Source organism: Panthera uncia, chromosome E1 (assembly GCF_023721935.1).
Source record: "Panthera uncia isolate 11264 chromosome E1, Puncia_PCG_1.0, whole genome shotgun sequence".
NCBI classification, from domain to species: domain Eukaryota; kingdom Metazoa; phylum Chordata; class Mammalia; order Carnivora; family Felidae; genus Panthera; species Panthera uncia.
The window spans coordinates 16775079-16789161 of record NC_064814.1 but is presented as its reverse complement, the minus strand read 5'-3'; the positions used below and the strand labels follow the sequence as shown (position 1 = coordinate 16789161).

General features: G+C 41.2%; 1 protein-coding gene across 1 annotated transcript in view; it reads right to left on the bottom strand.

The window, feature by feature from the left end:
* Positions 1–13864, bottom strand: part of DDX42 (DEAD-box helicase 42) — a 39700-nt gene extending 25836 nt beyond the window's left edge. Inside the window, exons 1-2 of the mRNA XM_049636331.1 lie at positions 13676–13864; positions 763–999 (exon numbers count right to left, since the gene is read on the bottom strand). Of these exons, the coding sequence (XP_049492288.1) occupies positions 763–983 (221 nt within the window). The 5' untranslated portion in view covers positions 984–999; positions 13676–13864. The remainder of the gene's footprint in view (positions 1–762; positions 1000–13675) is intronic.
* Positions 13865–14083: the final 219 nt, after the last annotated feature.

Here is a 14083-nt window from a genome sequence, read left to right as displayed (position 1 = left end):
ACCATCACCTGGGCTGAAGTCGGACGCTTCACCGAATGAGCCACCCAGGCACCCCGCAACATACCAGTTTTTAAAGACACCGCTGTGTACTTGAAAAATTCCCATCTTGAGTTCGTAATTAAAAAAGGAAAAATCTCAAGCATGTCACAACCAGGTTGGAAATAATAGCAGTGAGAGATTTCTTCAGAGTCAGTAAACAATTTATAATCTATAGGAATTAGAGTTCAAACCTTTAAACCCCAGCTTTTATTAACAACCACTTTACCAAGTTTAAAAAGATAATTGTTAAATATGTTTCCTGTGAACTGCTGGCAAAAATCTGAATAGATTTTTCTCCCACCATAAGATGTTGCAACCTGACAGTTTTCAGACTTGGGAGTTGAGACCAAATGTGTCTCTCTACCAGCTGTGACAACTGCCTGTGACAAAAACTTATATGGGGTCAATAAAAGACTTCAGTAAAGGTCATCAAAAACCACACGAATTATTTAAAACTCTTCAGTCATATTTAGGTTCAAAGGCCTCAAATCTTTTTTGGAACAAGGAAAGATATAAATAAGCAAGCACATAAGCATTAGGTTCCTTACAAATGAGTAAACTCAACAATTTAACTTATTAGGAACAACACAATTCAGTGGGAAAAGCAATTGAAGAGGTCTTATTATTATTTGGGAAACAAAGGGTTTCTTCATCTCACTTTCTGTTGATGGAATGAGTATCTCAAAGCCCAACCTTTGCTCAATTACCAGGATTACCACTTACGCATTTTCTTCATCAAAGTTGGCCCGTTTAGAACCAATTTTGTAGAAAGAAGGGAGCTGTGGTGGAGCTGACTTTCCAAATCCGGAAGAAGAGCTGGTTGCCCCAAAGGCACTGTGGGACTGTTGTGGGAGTTTGGGTTCCTCCTTCTTTCCAGCACTGATGGCAAAACCTCCAAAGCCAAATCCCCTCTTGGTGCCTGGACCACCTTTATTCCAATTCATGGTGTCAATGACTTATCTGTTAGGAACAAGATACATTAATAATAAATTCAACTTTTATCAATAGCTCACGGAGTTTTATGTCCCTTCCAACTTCTACCTACATCTTTAAACTTCTGCCTCTCGATGAAAACTCTAACTTTGTACTTCAGCTATGCAATATGCTAACCTCAACAAACTGTCATATTTTCTAAAACACTGAAAAAACTGTTGTTCATTTTTTGGAATCACAATCCAAACAGGAATGCAAGATTTAATATCATCCTCTTCAAAATGATTTGACCACTAATTTAACATCTTTAAGCTACCAAAAATACTCACAAGGTAACAAATATTTTGGGGATCTGATAGGTACTTGTGTTTGGCAACAAAAAGTACCAACAGAAAAAGACCTTAATCTCTTAATATTTATTCCCAGGAGTTTATATTATTGTCTACCAGGAAATAGATGATCCTCACCCCCCAAAAGAGACTAAAACAACCTATAATTACAATATAATGTAATGCTTATTGTAACAAAATCAAAGATTGTTCTCCAGGAATGATATCAAGAAGAATGAAAGAATCAAAACTTAAAAAGATTAATTTAGTTATTTGTAGATAGTATCTATGTAATTGTCTCTGAAGGATACTTATGAACTACACATTAATTGAGCAATGCCCACTAGAACACTAGCCAGGAAGAAACCATGATTCACTGATCTGTTGCTTGAAGTACTTAGTTAGCCAATGGTTAAGGATTACAACGAAATTTCCTGAGCATCAATCAAATCAGTTTAAAAACAATACTGTATTTAAAAAAATGCTATATTATCTTATTAGTCTTGGCTCCAAAAAACCTTTTTTAACAACAGAAGCTACCTAAGTTTTATAGAAAAGCAGAAAACCCACAAAGCAAAAAGGAACAAAATTTTAAACTACTTGAAATTTCCTCTCCTAGATACATAATTTTGATATCTTTGCTATTTTTTCTGTACTATGTGTACACACACACACACAATTTAAAAACAAACCATACTATATTGTTTTAGTTACCAATTTCTTCACCTAAAGATACACTATGAAAATTTTTAAATGTCAATACATCTCTCCACTACTGTTTTATGATGTTGTGAAAACTATTACATATCTTTGTGCATACCTATAATTATTTCTTCAGGATCAATTTTAAAAATGCAATTGCTTAGCCAAAGGGAATATGTACTTTAACTTTTTAAAATTTTAATTACTACTTACATTTATGGAAAAGTACCTGATACACACTGAGTAAAATAAGAGCATGAAACAAGGTGGGTGGTACGGTTCAATGTAACTCAATATAAAAGCATGTGTTACATATACAGATAGCTGGAGGGCTGTTTCTCAAAATTTTAATAGCAGTTATTCCATTTTTACTTATTTCTTTGTATTAAGGTTTACTATTAACAGGAAAAATTAAAATGTTTATAATGGACTCTGAAGCCTATGTGGGAAAAAGTTCCTAAAGCTGCTTTTTATGATGACATTGTTGAAAAGACCATTAACAATATGCTCTACTTTTCTGGTTTTATGCCCCTCCCCATATACACCTTGTAAGTTTTGTTTGAACTGTTATTATACAGCACGTAGTCCAGTCTACTGAGTATTAAATCTGATTTATGCTGTGTCAATCTCCACCTTTAGTTTCAAATAAGGAATTTCCTTTTTTTGGGGGGGGGGGCAGGGGGGACTCTCTTTAATAATTTTAGACCTTTTGGGGTGCCTGGTTGGCTCAGTCAGTTAATCAGTTAAGTGTCTGACTTCAGCTCAGGTCATGATCTTACAATCTGTGACTTCGAGCCCAGCATCGGGCTCTATGCTGACAGCTCAGAGCCTGGAGTCTGCTTTGGATTCTGTGTCTCATCTCTTCTGCTCCTCCCCTGCTGACACTCTCTCTGTCCTTAAAAAATAAACATTAGGGGCGCCTGAGTGGCTCTATCGGTTGGGCGACCAACTTCAGCTCAGGTCATGATCTCACGGTTCGTGGGTTCGAGCCCTGCGTCAGGCTCTGTGCTGACAGCTCGGAGCCTGGAGCCTGCTTCAGATTCTGTGTCTCCCTCTCTCTCTACTCCTCCCCTGCTCACATCCTGTGTCTGTCTATCGATAATGAATACATGTTAAAAAAATTTTTTTTAAAAACATTAAAAAAATAATAATTTTGGACCTTTTATTAGTTACACATGGCTAAAATAAGTACTTAATAAGTACTAGTTCGCTTGAATTTAATTAAGACCATCTACTGCTTTCTTCTTGAATCCCTTAGGGAGAATCAACATAATTCTAATCAGATGGATGAAATTTAGTTAGAATATTTATAAGCAAGAAAATTTTAGTATCTGATAATGTTGTTTAACCTATCTGTGAACCTGGTTTTACAAGAGCTATTCCCAAACAACAAAAATGATGGATCTGAATTTTAACCTCATTTTTCCTAACGTGTATAAAATATTGCAATGGGCTAATAAATAAACAACAGAAATCAGAATGTAAGCAAAGGAAGGATGAAAAAAAACATTCTGTAGGTTTGGGTAGATTTTAGGAATCACATGGGGGCACCAGGGTGGCTCAGTTGTTTAAGCATCTGACTTTCAGCTCAGAGCATGATCTCATGGTTCACAAGTTTGAGCCCTGCATCGGGCTCTGTGCTGACAGCTCAGAGTGTGGATCCTGCTTCAGAATCCGTGTCTCCCTCTTTCTCTGCCCCTCCCCAACTTGCACTCTGTCTCTCTCTCTCTCTCTCTCTCTCTCTCAAAAATAAACATTTAAAAAAAAAAAAAAAAAAGAATCACATGAACAATCTCCTAGCAGGGAAACTTTCAATGGTTTACTGAAAGCTTGCTGAGAAATGTCAGGCAGTGTACCAGGTGCTGGGGATTTATTTTATTTATTTAAGTCTATTTATTTATTTTGAGAGAGAGTACACATGAGGGAGGAGCAGAGAGAGAGAGAGAGAGAGGCAGAGAGAGAGAGAGAACCCCAAGCAGACTCCACACTGTCAGTACAGAGCATGACGTGGGGCTCCTTTTCACGAACCAGGAGATCATGACCTGATCCAAAATCAAGAGTCAGACACTCAACCAAGTCACCCAGGTGCCCCCAAGTTCTGGGCATTTACATATGAAAAATACAGTCCCATTTTCAAGGGGTTCACGGTGTGGTTGCTAATAAACCAACATGATGTGCTGTAGCACAGGTCCTGCACAAAGTGCATTCACTCGTGGCCCAGGAAGGAGGTATTAAACCCAGGATGAATGGAGAAGACTCAGCTTTTCTGAGATGATGCTGGTGTTCGGTTTTAAAATCTGAAGAGGCATTAGACCAGGGTAGAAGGGTGAGAGGAGGGCTTTTTTTTTTTTTTTTTTTTTAATTTTAGTTGGAACACATATAGTGCAATATTGGTTTCAGGAGAATTCAGTGGTTCATCAGTTACACACAACACCCAGTGCTTATCACAACAGGCCCCCGCCTTAGTACCCATCACCCATCTAGCCCACATCCCTCTGTCAACCCAGAATTTGTTTTTTATCATTAAGAGTCTCTTGTGGTTTGTTTCCCTCTCTTCTCCCCGCCCCCAACAAACGTTCATCTGTTTTGTTTCTTAAATTCACACAAGTGAAATCATATGGTATTTACTGTCTTCTGAATTATTTCACTTGGCATAGTACATTCTAGCTCCATCCATGTCATTACGAATGGCAAGAATTCATTCTGTTTCACGGCTGAGTAATATTCCATTGTATGTATACACACCACATCTTCTTTATCCATTCATCAGTTGATGGACATTTGGGCTCTCTCCATAGTTTGGCTATTGTTGATAATGCTGCTATATAAGCATTGAGGTGCATGTACCCCTTCGAATCTGTATTTTGGTAACCTTTGGGTAAATACCTATAATAATGCAATTCTTGGCTTATAGACTGGTTCTATTCTTGGTTCCCCCCCCCCTTTTTTTTAAAGTTTATTTAGAGAGAGAGAGTGAGAGCACTCGGGGGAGGGGCAGAGAGAGAGGGAGAGGGAGAAAGAACCCCAAGCAGGCTCCGTGCTGTCAGCAAGGAACCTGATGTGGAGCTCAATCTCATAAATCCGGAGTTGATGACCTGAATTGAAGCCAAGTCAGATGCTTAACCAACTGAGACACCCAGGCACCCCTGTTTTTAGTTTCTTAAGAGAGGAAGGCATTTTTTTTTGGGGGCGCCTGGGTGGCGCAGTCGGTTGGGCGTCCGACTTCAGCCAGGTCACGATCTCGCGGTCCGTGGGTTCGAGCCCCGCTTCAGGCTCTGGGCTGATGGCTCAGAGCCTGGAGCCTGTTTCCGATTCTGTGTCTCCTCTCTCTCTGCCCCTCCCCCGTTCATGCTCTGTCTCTCTCTGTCCCAAAAATAAATAAAAAAAACGTTGAAAAAAAAAAAAATTTAAGAGAGGAAGGCATTTTAGATTGAGGAAACTGTAAGTAGTACCACGGAGAACTGGAAATAGTGCCGTGCAGCTAGAGTTCAGTGAGACTTCTAGGAAAGTTGTAGGTCACATATTCAGAAAGACAGACAGGGCCCAGATGTGGCTATGCTAAAAATATACAAAACTGTACTTTACCAGCTATAAGAAATCATTACTTTTAAGCAAACAGGGGACATGTTTCAGATCAGTGTTGAAGAAAGATTAAATGGTAGACAATATGAAAAGTAGGAGGCAAGGAAAGTGGCTAAGAGGTTATCATAAAAATACAGATGTAAAGTAACATGGTACTGAACTAAGGAAGTGGCTACAAGGAAGGAGAAGGAGGGGGTGGAACTGAGTTATTAAGTGTCTATGAGAAAGTTCAATAGGGGCGGGTGAGTGACAAGTGGATGTGGAAGCTAAGGAGCAAGGAAAGGTCTAGAATAAGTTTGGAAGTGTCTGGCTTTTACAGATTGGGGGAATGGTGGGGCCATTTACAGAGATAGAAGCCTAGAAAAGCCACGCTTGGAGAAGCAGGCAGAACAGGAGATGGGAGAGCTAAGGAAAGATGCTAACTTCATCTTTCTATAACTTCAAAAAGGGAGTACAGATGTGATACAAGACATGTGCATTTGAGGTTACTGGTATAGATAAGCTAGCAGAGAGAGGGCAGAGAGAGTGAGAAAAGGGACAAATGTTAGGGTTGATCAACAGTTAGGAATGGGCAGGGGAAAAGAAACTCATGTGGCAACCTGAGAAGGAAAGGAGGAAGGGGGCACAGTAGAGAATAGTGGCATAGAAGAGGAGAGAAATTTTACAGGCAGAAAGAAATGTCCAATGTTCCATTTTCAATGGAAATATGTTTGTTTTTTTTTTTAATGGAAATATGTTTGAAGGGGAGCCTGGGTGGCTCAGTCAGTTAAGTGTCCGACTTCAGTTCATGTCGTGATCTGGTGGTAGATCCTGGATTGGGCTCTTTGCTCACAACTCAGAGCCTGGAACCTATTTCAGATTCTTTTTCCCTCCTCTCTCTGCCCCTCCCCTGCCCTCTCTCTCTCTCTCTCTCAAAAACAAAATAAACATTAAAAACATTGTTTTTTGTTGGATGAATAAATATACATTCAGGCTCTTCAAAATTCACCCCAGTATTTGTGAAAACTATCATCTTCCATTATTACAAACCCTGCCATCCAACCTTCCTGATTAAATCTAAGCCAATCATCCTCAATGTACCATTAATTCCTTAGTGTTGACAATAAGTCTTCCTGTTTGACTATGTAGGCTTTACTACCTAGGTATATGACTACAGATCCTTGACAATCAGAGGTTTGAGGGATAACGGATACAACAAGCAAAAGACAGCTAACCTAATCTCTATTTGGTTGCATGTTTAAAAAAAAGAAAAAGATGAACCCTCCTCTGTTTTAAAACTAATTTCCATTCTCTAAGCAAATATTGTTTGGAGAAGAGACATCTAGTGGAGAGTTAAGAAAGAAATAAACATAGTGAGATTTAAAAATTAACTATAGTCCTGCTATTTGTGGGTCTTCTCAAAGCTCCCTTTATTTGGTCTTAACATACATGCACACATACACATGCTTCTAAGCCTCCTCTCAGATAATAATAACATAATAATATGCCTGGTACATCCTTCCTACCAAGCTGGCAAACTCCTATCAAACAGCTCTGAAACTTCACCTCTGCCTCCCTAAACACTTCTCACATTGACAAGATGAAAACACCTGCAAGCTTCAGTCCCCGTAAAAATACCACATGGCTTCCACACCCAGTTAAAGTTCAGACTTCCTTAAAAACAACAAACCACCAAAAAATCCTAAATAACCCAAGTTAAACAGAGGCAAAGTACTTGAATAGACATTTCGTCGAAGATATGTAAATGGTCAATAAGCATATGAAAAGATGCTCATCCCTAGTGAAGGGAAATGTAAATGAAAACCACATCCCCGGGGCGCCTGGGTGGCTTGGCTTGGTCGGTTAAGTGTCCGACTTCGGCTCAGGTCATGATCTCACTGGCCGTGAGTTCAAGCCCCCGCGTCGGGCTCTGTGCTGACAGCTCAGAGCCTGGAGCCTGTTTCAGATTCTGTGTCTCCCTCTCTCTCTGCCCCTCCCCTGTTCATGCTCTGTCTCTCTCTGTCTCAAAAATAAATAAACGTTTCGGGGCGCCTGGGTGGCGCAGTCGGTTAAGCGTCCGACTTCAGCCAGGTCACGATCTCGCGGTCCGTGAGTTCGAGCCCCGCGTCAGGCTCTGGGCTGATGGCTCGGAGCCTGGAGCCTGCTTCCAATTCTGTGTTTCCCTCTCTCTCTGCCCCTCCCCCGTTCATGCTCTGTCTCTCTCTGTCCCAAAAAATAAATAAAAAACGTTGAAAAAAAATTAAAAATAAATAAATAAATAAACGTTTAAAAAAAAAAAAAAAACCACATCCCCTCATACTCTTTAGGATGACTACTAAAAAACAAAACAAAAACAAACAACACAACAGAAAATAACAAGTGTTGGCAAGGATATGGAGGAACTGGAACCCTGTATAGTGCTGGTGGTAACATAAAATGGTTCAGCCACTGTGGAAAACATTATGGTGGTTCTTCAAAAAACGAATCTTAGAACTACCATATAATCCAGCAATTCCACTTCTGGGTGGAATATCCCCAAAAGAACTGAAAGCAGGAACAGACATCTGACCTATGATTTTTTTTTTTTTTTTTTTTTTGACAGAGACAGACAGAATGAGCATGGGAGAGTGCAAGGGCGGTAGGGGCAGAAGGAGAGGGAGAGAGAATCTCAAGCAAGCTCCACACCCAGCACAGACCCGACGTGGGGCTCAATCTCATGACTGTGAGGTCATGACCTGAGCTGAAATCAAGTCAGATGCTTAACCTACTGAGCCACTGAGGTGCCCCTCTGAACCATGATCTTAGCAGTACAGTTCACAACAGTCAAAAGATGGCAGGAACCTAAGTGTCCATTGATAGATGAGTAAACTAAATGGGATATGTATACACACACACACACACACACACACACATATATACACACACATACACTATGTAAACACGTACATATATCACCATTATTCAGCCTTAAAAAGGAAGGAAATTCTGACACGTGCTACAACAACATGAATGAAACTTGAGGACATCATGTTAAGGAAATAAGCCAGTCAAAAAGGACAAACAGTGTATGATTCCACTTGTATTAGGCAGAATATAGTCAAACTCAGAGACAGAAAATAGAACAGGTTGGGGCACCTGGGTGCTCAGTCTGTTAAGCGTCCAACTCTCGATTTCAGCTCGGTTCATGATTTCATGGTTTGTGAGATTGAGTCCCACATCAGGCTCTATGCTAACAGCATGAAAGCTGCTTGGGGTTCTCTCTCTCCCTCTTTCTCTACCCCTCCCACACTTGTGCTGTCAAATAAACAAACCGATAATTAAAATTTATAAATAATAAATTTAAAAAATTAAAAAATAATTAAAATAATTAAATATATAATTAAAATAATAAATTAAAAAAATAATAAAGTAGAATTGGTTGCCAAAGCCCAGGAGTGCAGAGGAATGGGGAGTTATTGTTTAATGGGTACACAGTCTCAGTTTTACAAGATAAAAAGAGTTCTGTGAACACTATGGTGGTGATGGCAGCACAACAATGTGGATGTAATCAACGCCACTGAACTATACGCTCAAAATGGGTTAAGATTTTTCTATGTGTATTATAAAAACAAAAAAATCATGAAAATTAAAGGATTAGAATTCCATTTGCACAAGTGTTTTTAGGTTGCTATTTTATTAGTTTATAAGGAATAATGCTGTCTAGACCTCAGTCTCTACTCTGAAATGCAAACATATTTGTGAAAATTTGATTACATCTTTTTCTTTAAAAAAAAAACCCCGCTTTTTAAAATTTCTAATTTGATGGGGCGCCTGGGTGGCTCGGTCGGTTAAGCGGCCGACTTCGGCTCAGGTCATGATCTCGCGGTCCTTGAGTTCGAGCCCCACGTCGGGCTCTGTGCTGACCGCTCAGAGCCTGGAGCCTGTTTCAGATTCTGTGTCTCCCTCTCTCTCTGACCCTCCCCCGTTCATGCTCTGTCTCAAAAATACATAAACATTAAAAAAAATTTTTTTTTAATAAAATTTCTAATTTGAGGGGCACCTGGGTGGCTCAGTAGGTTAAGTGTCCGACTCTTGATTTCCGCTCAGGTCCCAGATCTCTCAGTTGATGAGATGGAGCCCTGCCTCCATCTGTGCTGACAGGGTGGAGGCTGCTTGGGATTCTCTCTCTCCCTCTTTCTGCCCCTCCCCTGCTCTCACACACTCATGCCCCCCCCCCACCCCGCCCCGTGTTCTTTCTCTCTCTAAATAAATAAACATCTAAAAATAAAATTTCTAATTTAAAAATAATTAGCTCTGTAATAGAAGCATAAACAAAGTTTAGTGAGCACCTGCTTTAAAGAGAACCTAAGTCTGGTCTTAGTAATAACTTTATTTTATACTGACCACTAACTACTTTGTTATGTGTCGATGCTATGAGGGATACCCCTCCTTACCATTTCCATCTCCACTATAGCAAAAATTTCTTAACAAGTCCCTGTTATCCAGCCTCTACACCACTACCAGAGTGATCAATAATTCACAACGTACTGAGTACCTATTTTGCCAGACCCTTTTCTAGGTGCTTTGGATATAGTAACACAATCAGACACAGTCCCAGCCCTCAGGAAGTTCAGTCTAGTCCAGGAGAAAGAAAAACCAAATCATAATTTCAGGTAGTAAAAGTACTATCAAACCAAACCAAGAAAAAAGCAAGCAAGAAGAGGTAAGCTATTACAAGAGAAAGAAATCAGGTCAGGCCTCTCTGCGATGACTGATAGTTGACAATTAACAAGTGACCCTCCACCCCCTCAACTCTACTGTTCTAAGAATGTCTGTTTTATTGGAAAAGTCTTGGTGATGTACATCTAGAGACTGTATCTACAACCAGCAAATATTCCATAAGCTATGAAAAATGTCTATGTGCTAAAGTATAAAAAAAATGAGAGATACATAGCAAAAGAGAAAATGAATTTTCACCTCCTTTGGTCTGTTAATAGTGTGGAACTAGGGAAAGTCATATGACTTTCGGTGGGCCAATGCTTAGGAAAAACCCTCTTCCAGGTTTTTTCAGATCCTGACCCCGAACCTTCCTGCCGCATTTCTCATTCTGTCATTCCCTTCAGTTCAGTAGCTCCCCACAGTTTGTCAATCAAGCTGGAACGAGACTCTCCATTGTGGCAACAAACTATATACTTCACCATTCATATCTCCCAGGGTTTTCATGCATGCATCAGTGTTCCCAGAAAACCAAGCACTTTGGTAAATGCCCTTCCCTTAACCTGGATTCCTTTCCCACCAAATCTCTCACTTATACCTACCTAAGTCTTCTCCTTCAAAGCCCATCTCACATACCAACTCCTAGAACCTATGACATGAATACAACTCTCCCAGAGAAGTGGTAGCTCATTCCTTAAACTCCTTTTCTAGTCCTAAAACACCCAATATTTAATCATAACTATTAGTGCTCTTTCTCTCACCAACTCCAAGTTACAAGTTTTATAGGTGAAGAAGCTGACTGACTCATTTTTTATCTCTTTTCTTTTCCACAGCATGTACTCATTATTCATGTTTATTCAATATGCAGGAGTCCCAAGGAGAAAAACTAAAGACAGCATAAAGTCTCACTTGGTATGGTTCTAGGTAATAAAATGCTATGACTTAGTAGAAAATCGTAACAGCGTCGTAAACTAGCACAGACTATGCAACCAGAATATGTTCACAAACTCTAGCTTTGCCACTAACTTGATATGAACCTCAAAAAAGTCATTTGGCTTCTCTGGGCCTATAAGATAGGGAGAATATCACCTACTTGACAGGGTTGGTGTGAAAAACTGAGTTCATACAGAAAAATACATTTACAAGAAAGCTTGGCACATAGTAGGTGCACAATATGTATTAGCCATCACGTTTATCATTATTATTATTTCTCCAGAAGTCAATTTCTCCACTGGTAAATGGAGAATATCAAGCCAGTGTTCTCTAATCTCTTTCAACTCAGGGATCCCATACAAGTGCCACAAGACACTGAAGATGTCAGAGATCACGAAGAGCTGACAAGTGGGGATGGCTTCATAAGATAGCTAGAATCCCAAGCACAGAAAGACGCAAGCTGATTAGAGAAGTGTGAAGAAAGAAAACATTTTAAGGAGGAAAGCTAGATATAGCCAAGGTTAGGAACAATAAGCAATGGCAGAATAAGCGTGGAACATAAGGAAGATAATTTGGCTAGGGTACACGTTTTGGGCAATGGTGAAAAATAAGATCTGATCTAAATGACTTTTAACAACAGTGGACTACAAAACAATTGATTATAAAACCATGTTACTTATCATTTGTTTCTGGAATTGGAGAAACCTCTAGTGACGATTTGCATCCACTCTAATAATCTGCCCTGAGAACATCTCACACACTATACACTGGGCACTATACATTCTTAAATTAGAATCTATACAAAACCCAAGAATTTCTTCATATTCTTCTAAAGCCAAATACAAGTAAATTCTGGTTACATTTATTCTGGAAGCCTTTTTTCCCTCTCCGTTAGCTTAAAGAAACTAAGATGATCATCTGAATTTGATAAAATTAGAATATAAAGAAATTCATTTCTCTGTGAATTACAATAAATTGTAACAATGTAAGTCAGATCATACCACTCCTCTGCTCAAAAGCCTCAGATGATTCCCAACTCAGGCAGAGATAAAGTGAAATCCTCATAACAGCCTAAAAGTTCCTGGTTGTTCTGGCGCTCCTCCTCCAGATCCTCCCTGACCTTCTCTCCTACTACTCCTTTGCTCACAGTGGTCCAAAGCACAATGGTCTTCTAACTGTTCCTCTAACAGGCCAGCATTGTCCTCTTCAAGGTCTTTACACTTGCTGTTCCCTCTGCCTGGAACCCTCCTTTCCCCAGATACTACTGGGCTCACTCCCTCATCTACTTAAATATCCGCTTGTTTGTACTGATCTCCCTGACCGCCCTATTTCAAAATGAAATGCCTCCCCAACCTTCTTTCTAGCCCCCCCCCCTTTTTAAGCCTAAATCCATAATCATCTTCTAACATAGAGTATAATTTACTTATTTATTTATTATCTCTCTTCCCCCCACTATAAAGTAAGACGCAGGACGGCAAGAGTCACAGAGGTAGAACAGTGCTAGAAAACAGGCACGCAGCAAATGTCAATAAAAATATTCCTTGAATGAACTGCAGATTAGGCCATATAATTCCCCTTCTAGGTAAAGGAACATACAACATACTTTTCCCCGCCCACCGATGAAAGTCTAAAATTTAATTTTTGTTAAATTAAACAAAATTAATTTTGTTCACCTCCTATGTGCCAGAACTGAGCTTGGTTCTGGAAAGTTCAAGTGAATTAAGACATAGTATCTGCCCTTTAGGAGCTCCAGGGCGTGCATATGGAGAATGGACGTAAAGATATCCTTTCCAAAAAAACCCAATATACAACTAGAGAAAATTAAATGACCACCTTAACAACTGAGGAGCAAAGGGGGAATCACCACTAAGGTAATAAGGAAAGCTAGGATTCCCCCAAATACTCGACTGGTAGGATAGTTCCTCCTTATAGTATTGGTGTGTATGCTTGCAACTCCACATAAATTATTTACGCGCATCAGATAGGCTCTTACGTAGGCCGCAAAAAAGTTTGTGCGACGATAGGGATGTACTCAAGGCTGCACAAAGATCACTGTTTCTGTCTTCCGATTTGGCAACTTTTGCCTATCGGGTCTCCCCGATTTGGAGGCTTGCATTTGCCAAGTGCTGCCGACTTGGGTCAGAACCCTCCTTGTGGCTATCCCTGCCCAGAGACCAGCACCCTGCAAATCCCTTTCTTAGCAGGACGGGCGGGCGCCGCCTCCGGAAAGCCGCCAACTGGGCCAGAATGAGAGTTACGGGAGAAGCGGGAGCCGTGGGAGGGCAACGAGGTTGGGGAGGACCCCTAGAGGCCTCGGCCTCGCACTCCCACCCCTCCCGGCCCCCTGGGTCTCCGGTGCCCCAAAGCTCCGCAGACTCTTTGTTAAGCGAGGCCGCGGTTCCCTGGCCCTCGCTAGGCCCCGCAGTTGCCTCCAATGGCCCCGAGGGGTAGCGACCCTGAGTCCAGAACCTCCTCGCACAGACCTGCTGCTGTGGCTGCAGCGGCAGCTGATACTACCGCCGACGCGGAGAATCCCAAGGCCAGAGGACGCGCGGTCCAGGCCGCGTCCGCCGCGCTCCTTCCTCTCCGCCCCCTCCACCACCGCCGCCGCCTCCGCCTCCGCCGCTTCTCGGCCCGTTGCTGACCGGGGGGAGGGGAATGCAAAGCTGACATGCGCAGTGCAGAGAGAGCGGGCCGGAAGGCGGAGCCTCGGGCTACGGTTCCCGGAAGGCGCCGCGGGCTCCGGACCTTAAAGCTCCAGAACACCTCGCAGACTTTCACTCTCCAGACACTGATGCTTTGAGGGGGACAGTGCTTGTAGCCCAAGAAGTGGGCCTACGGGTGAAGAAAGCGTAGCAGTGATAGCCGCCTAGAAATCTCAAGAAAAGGCC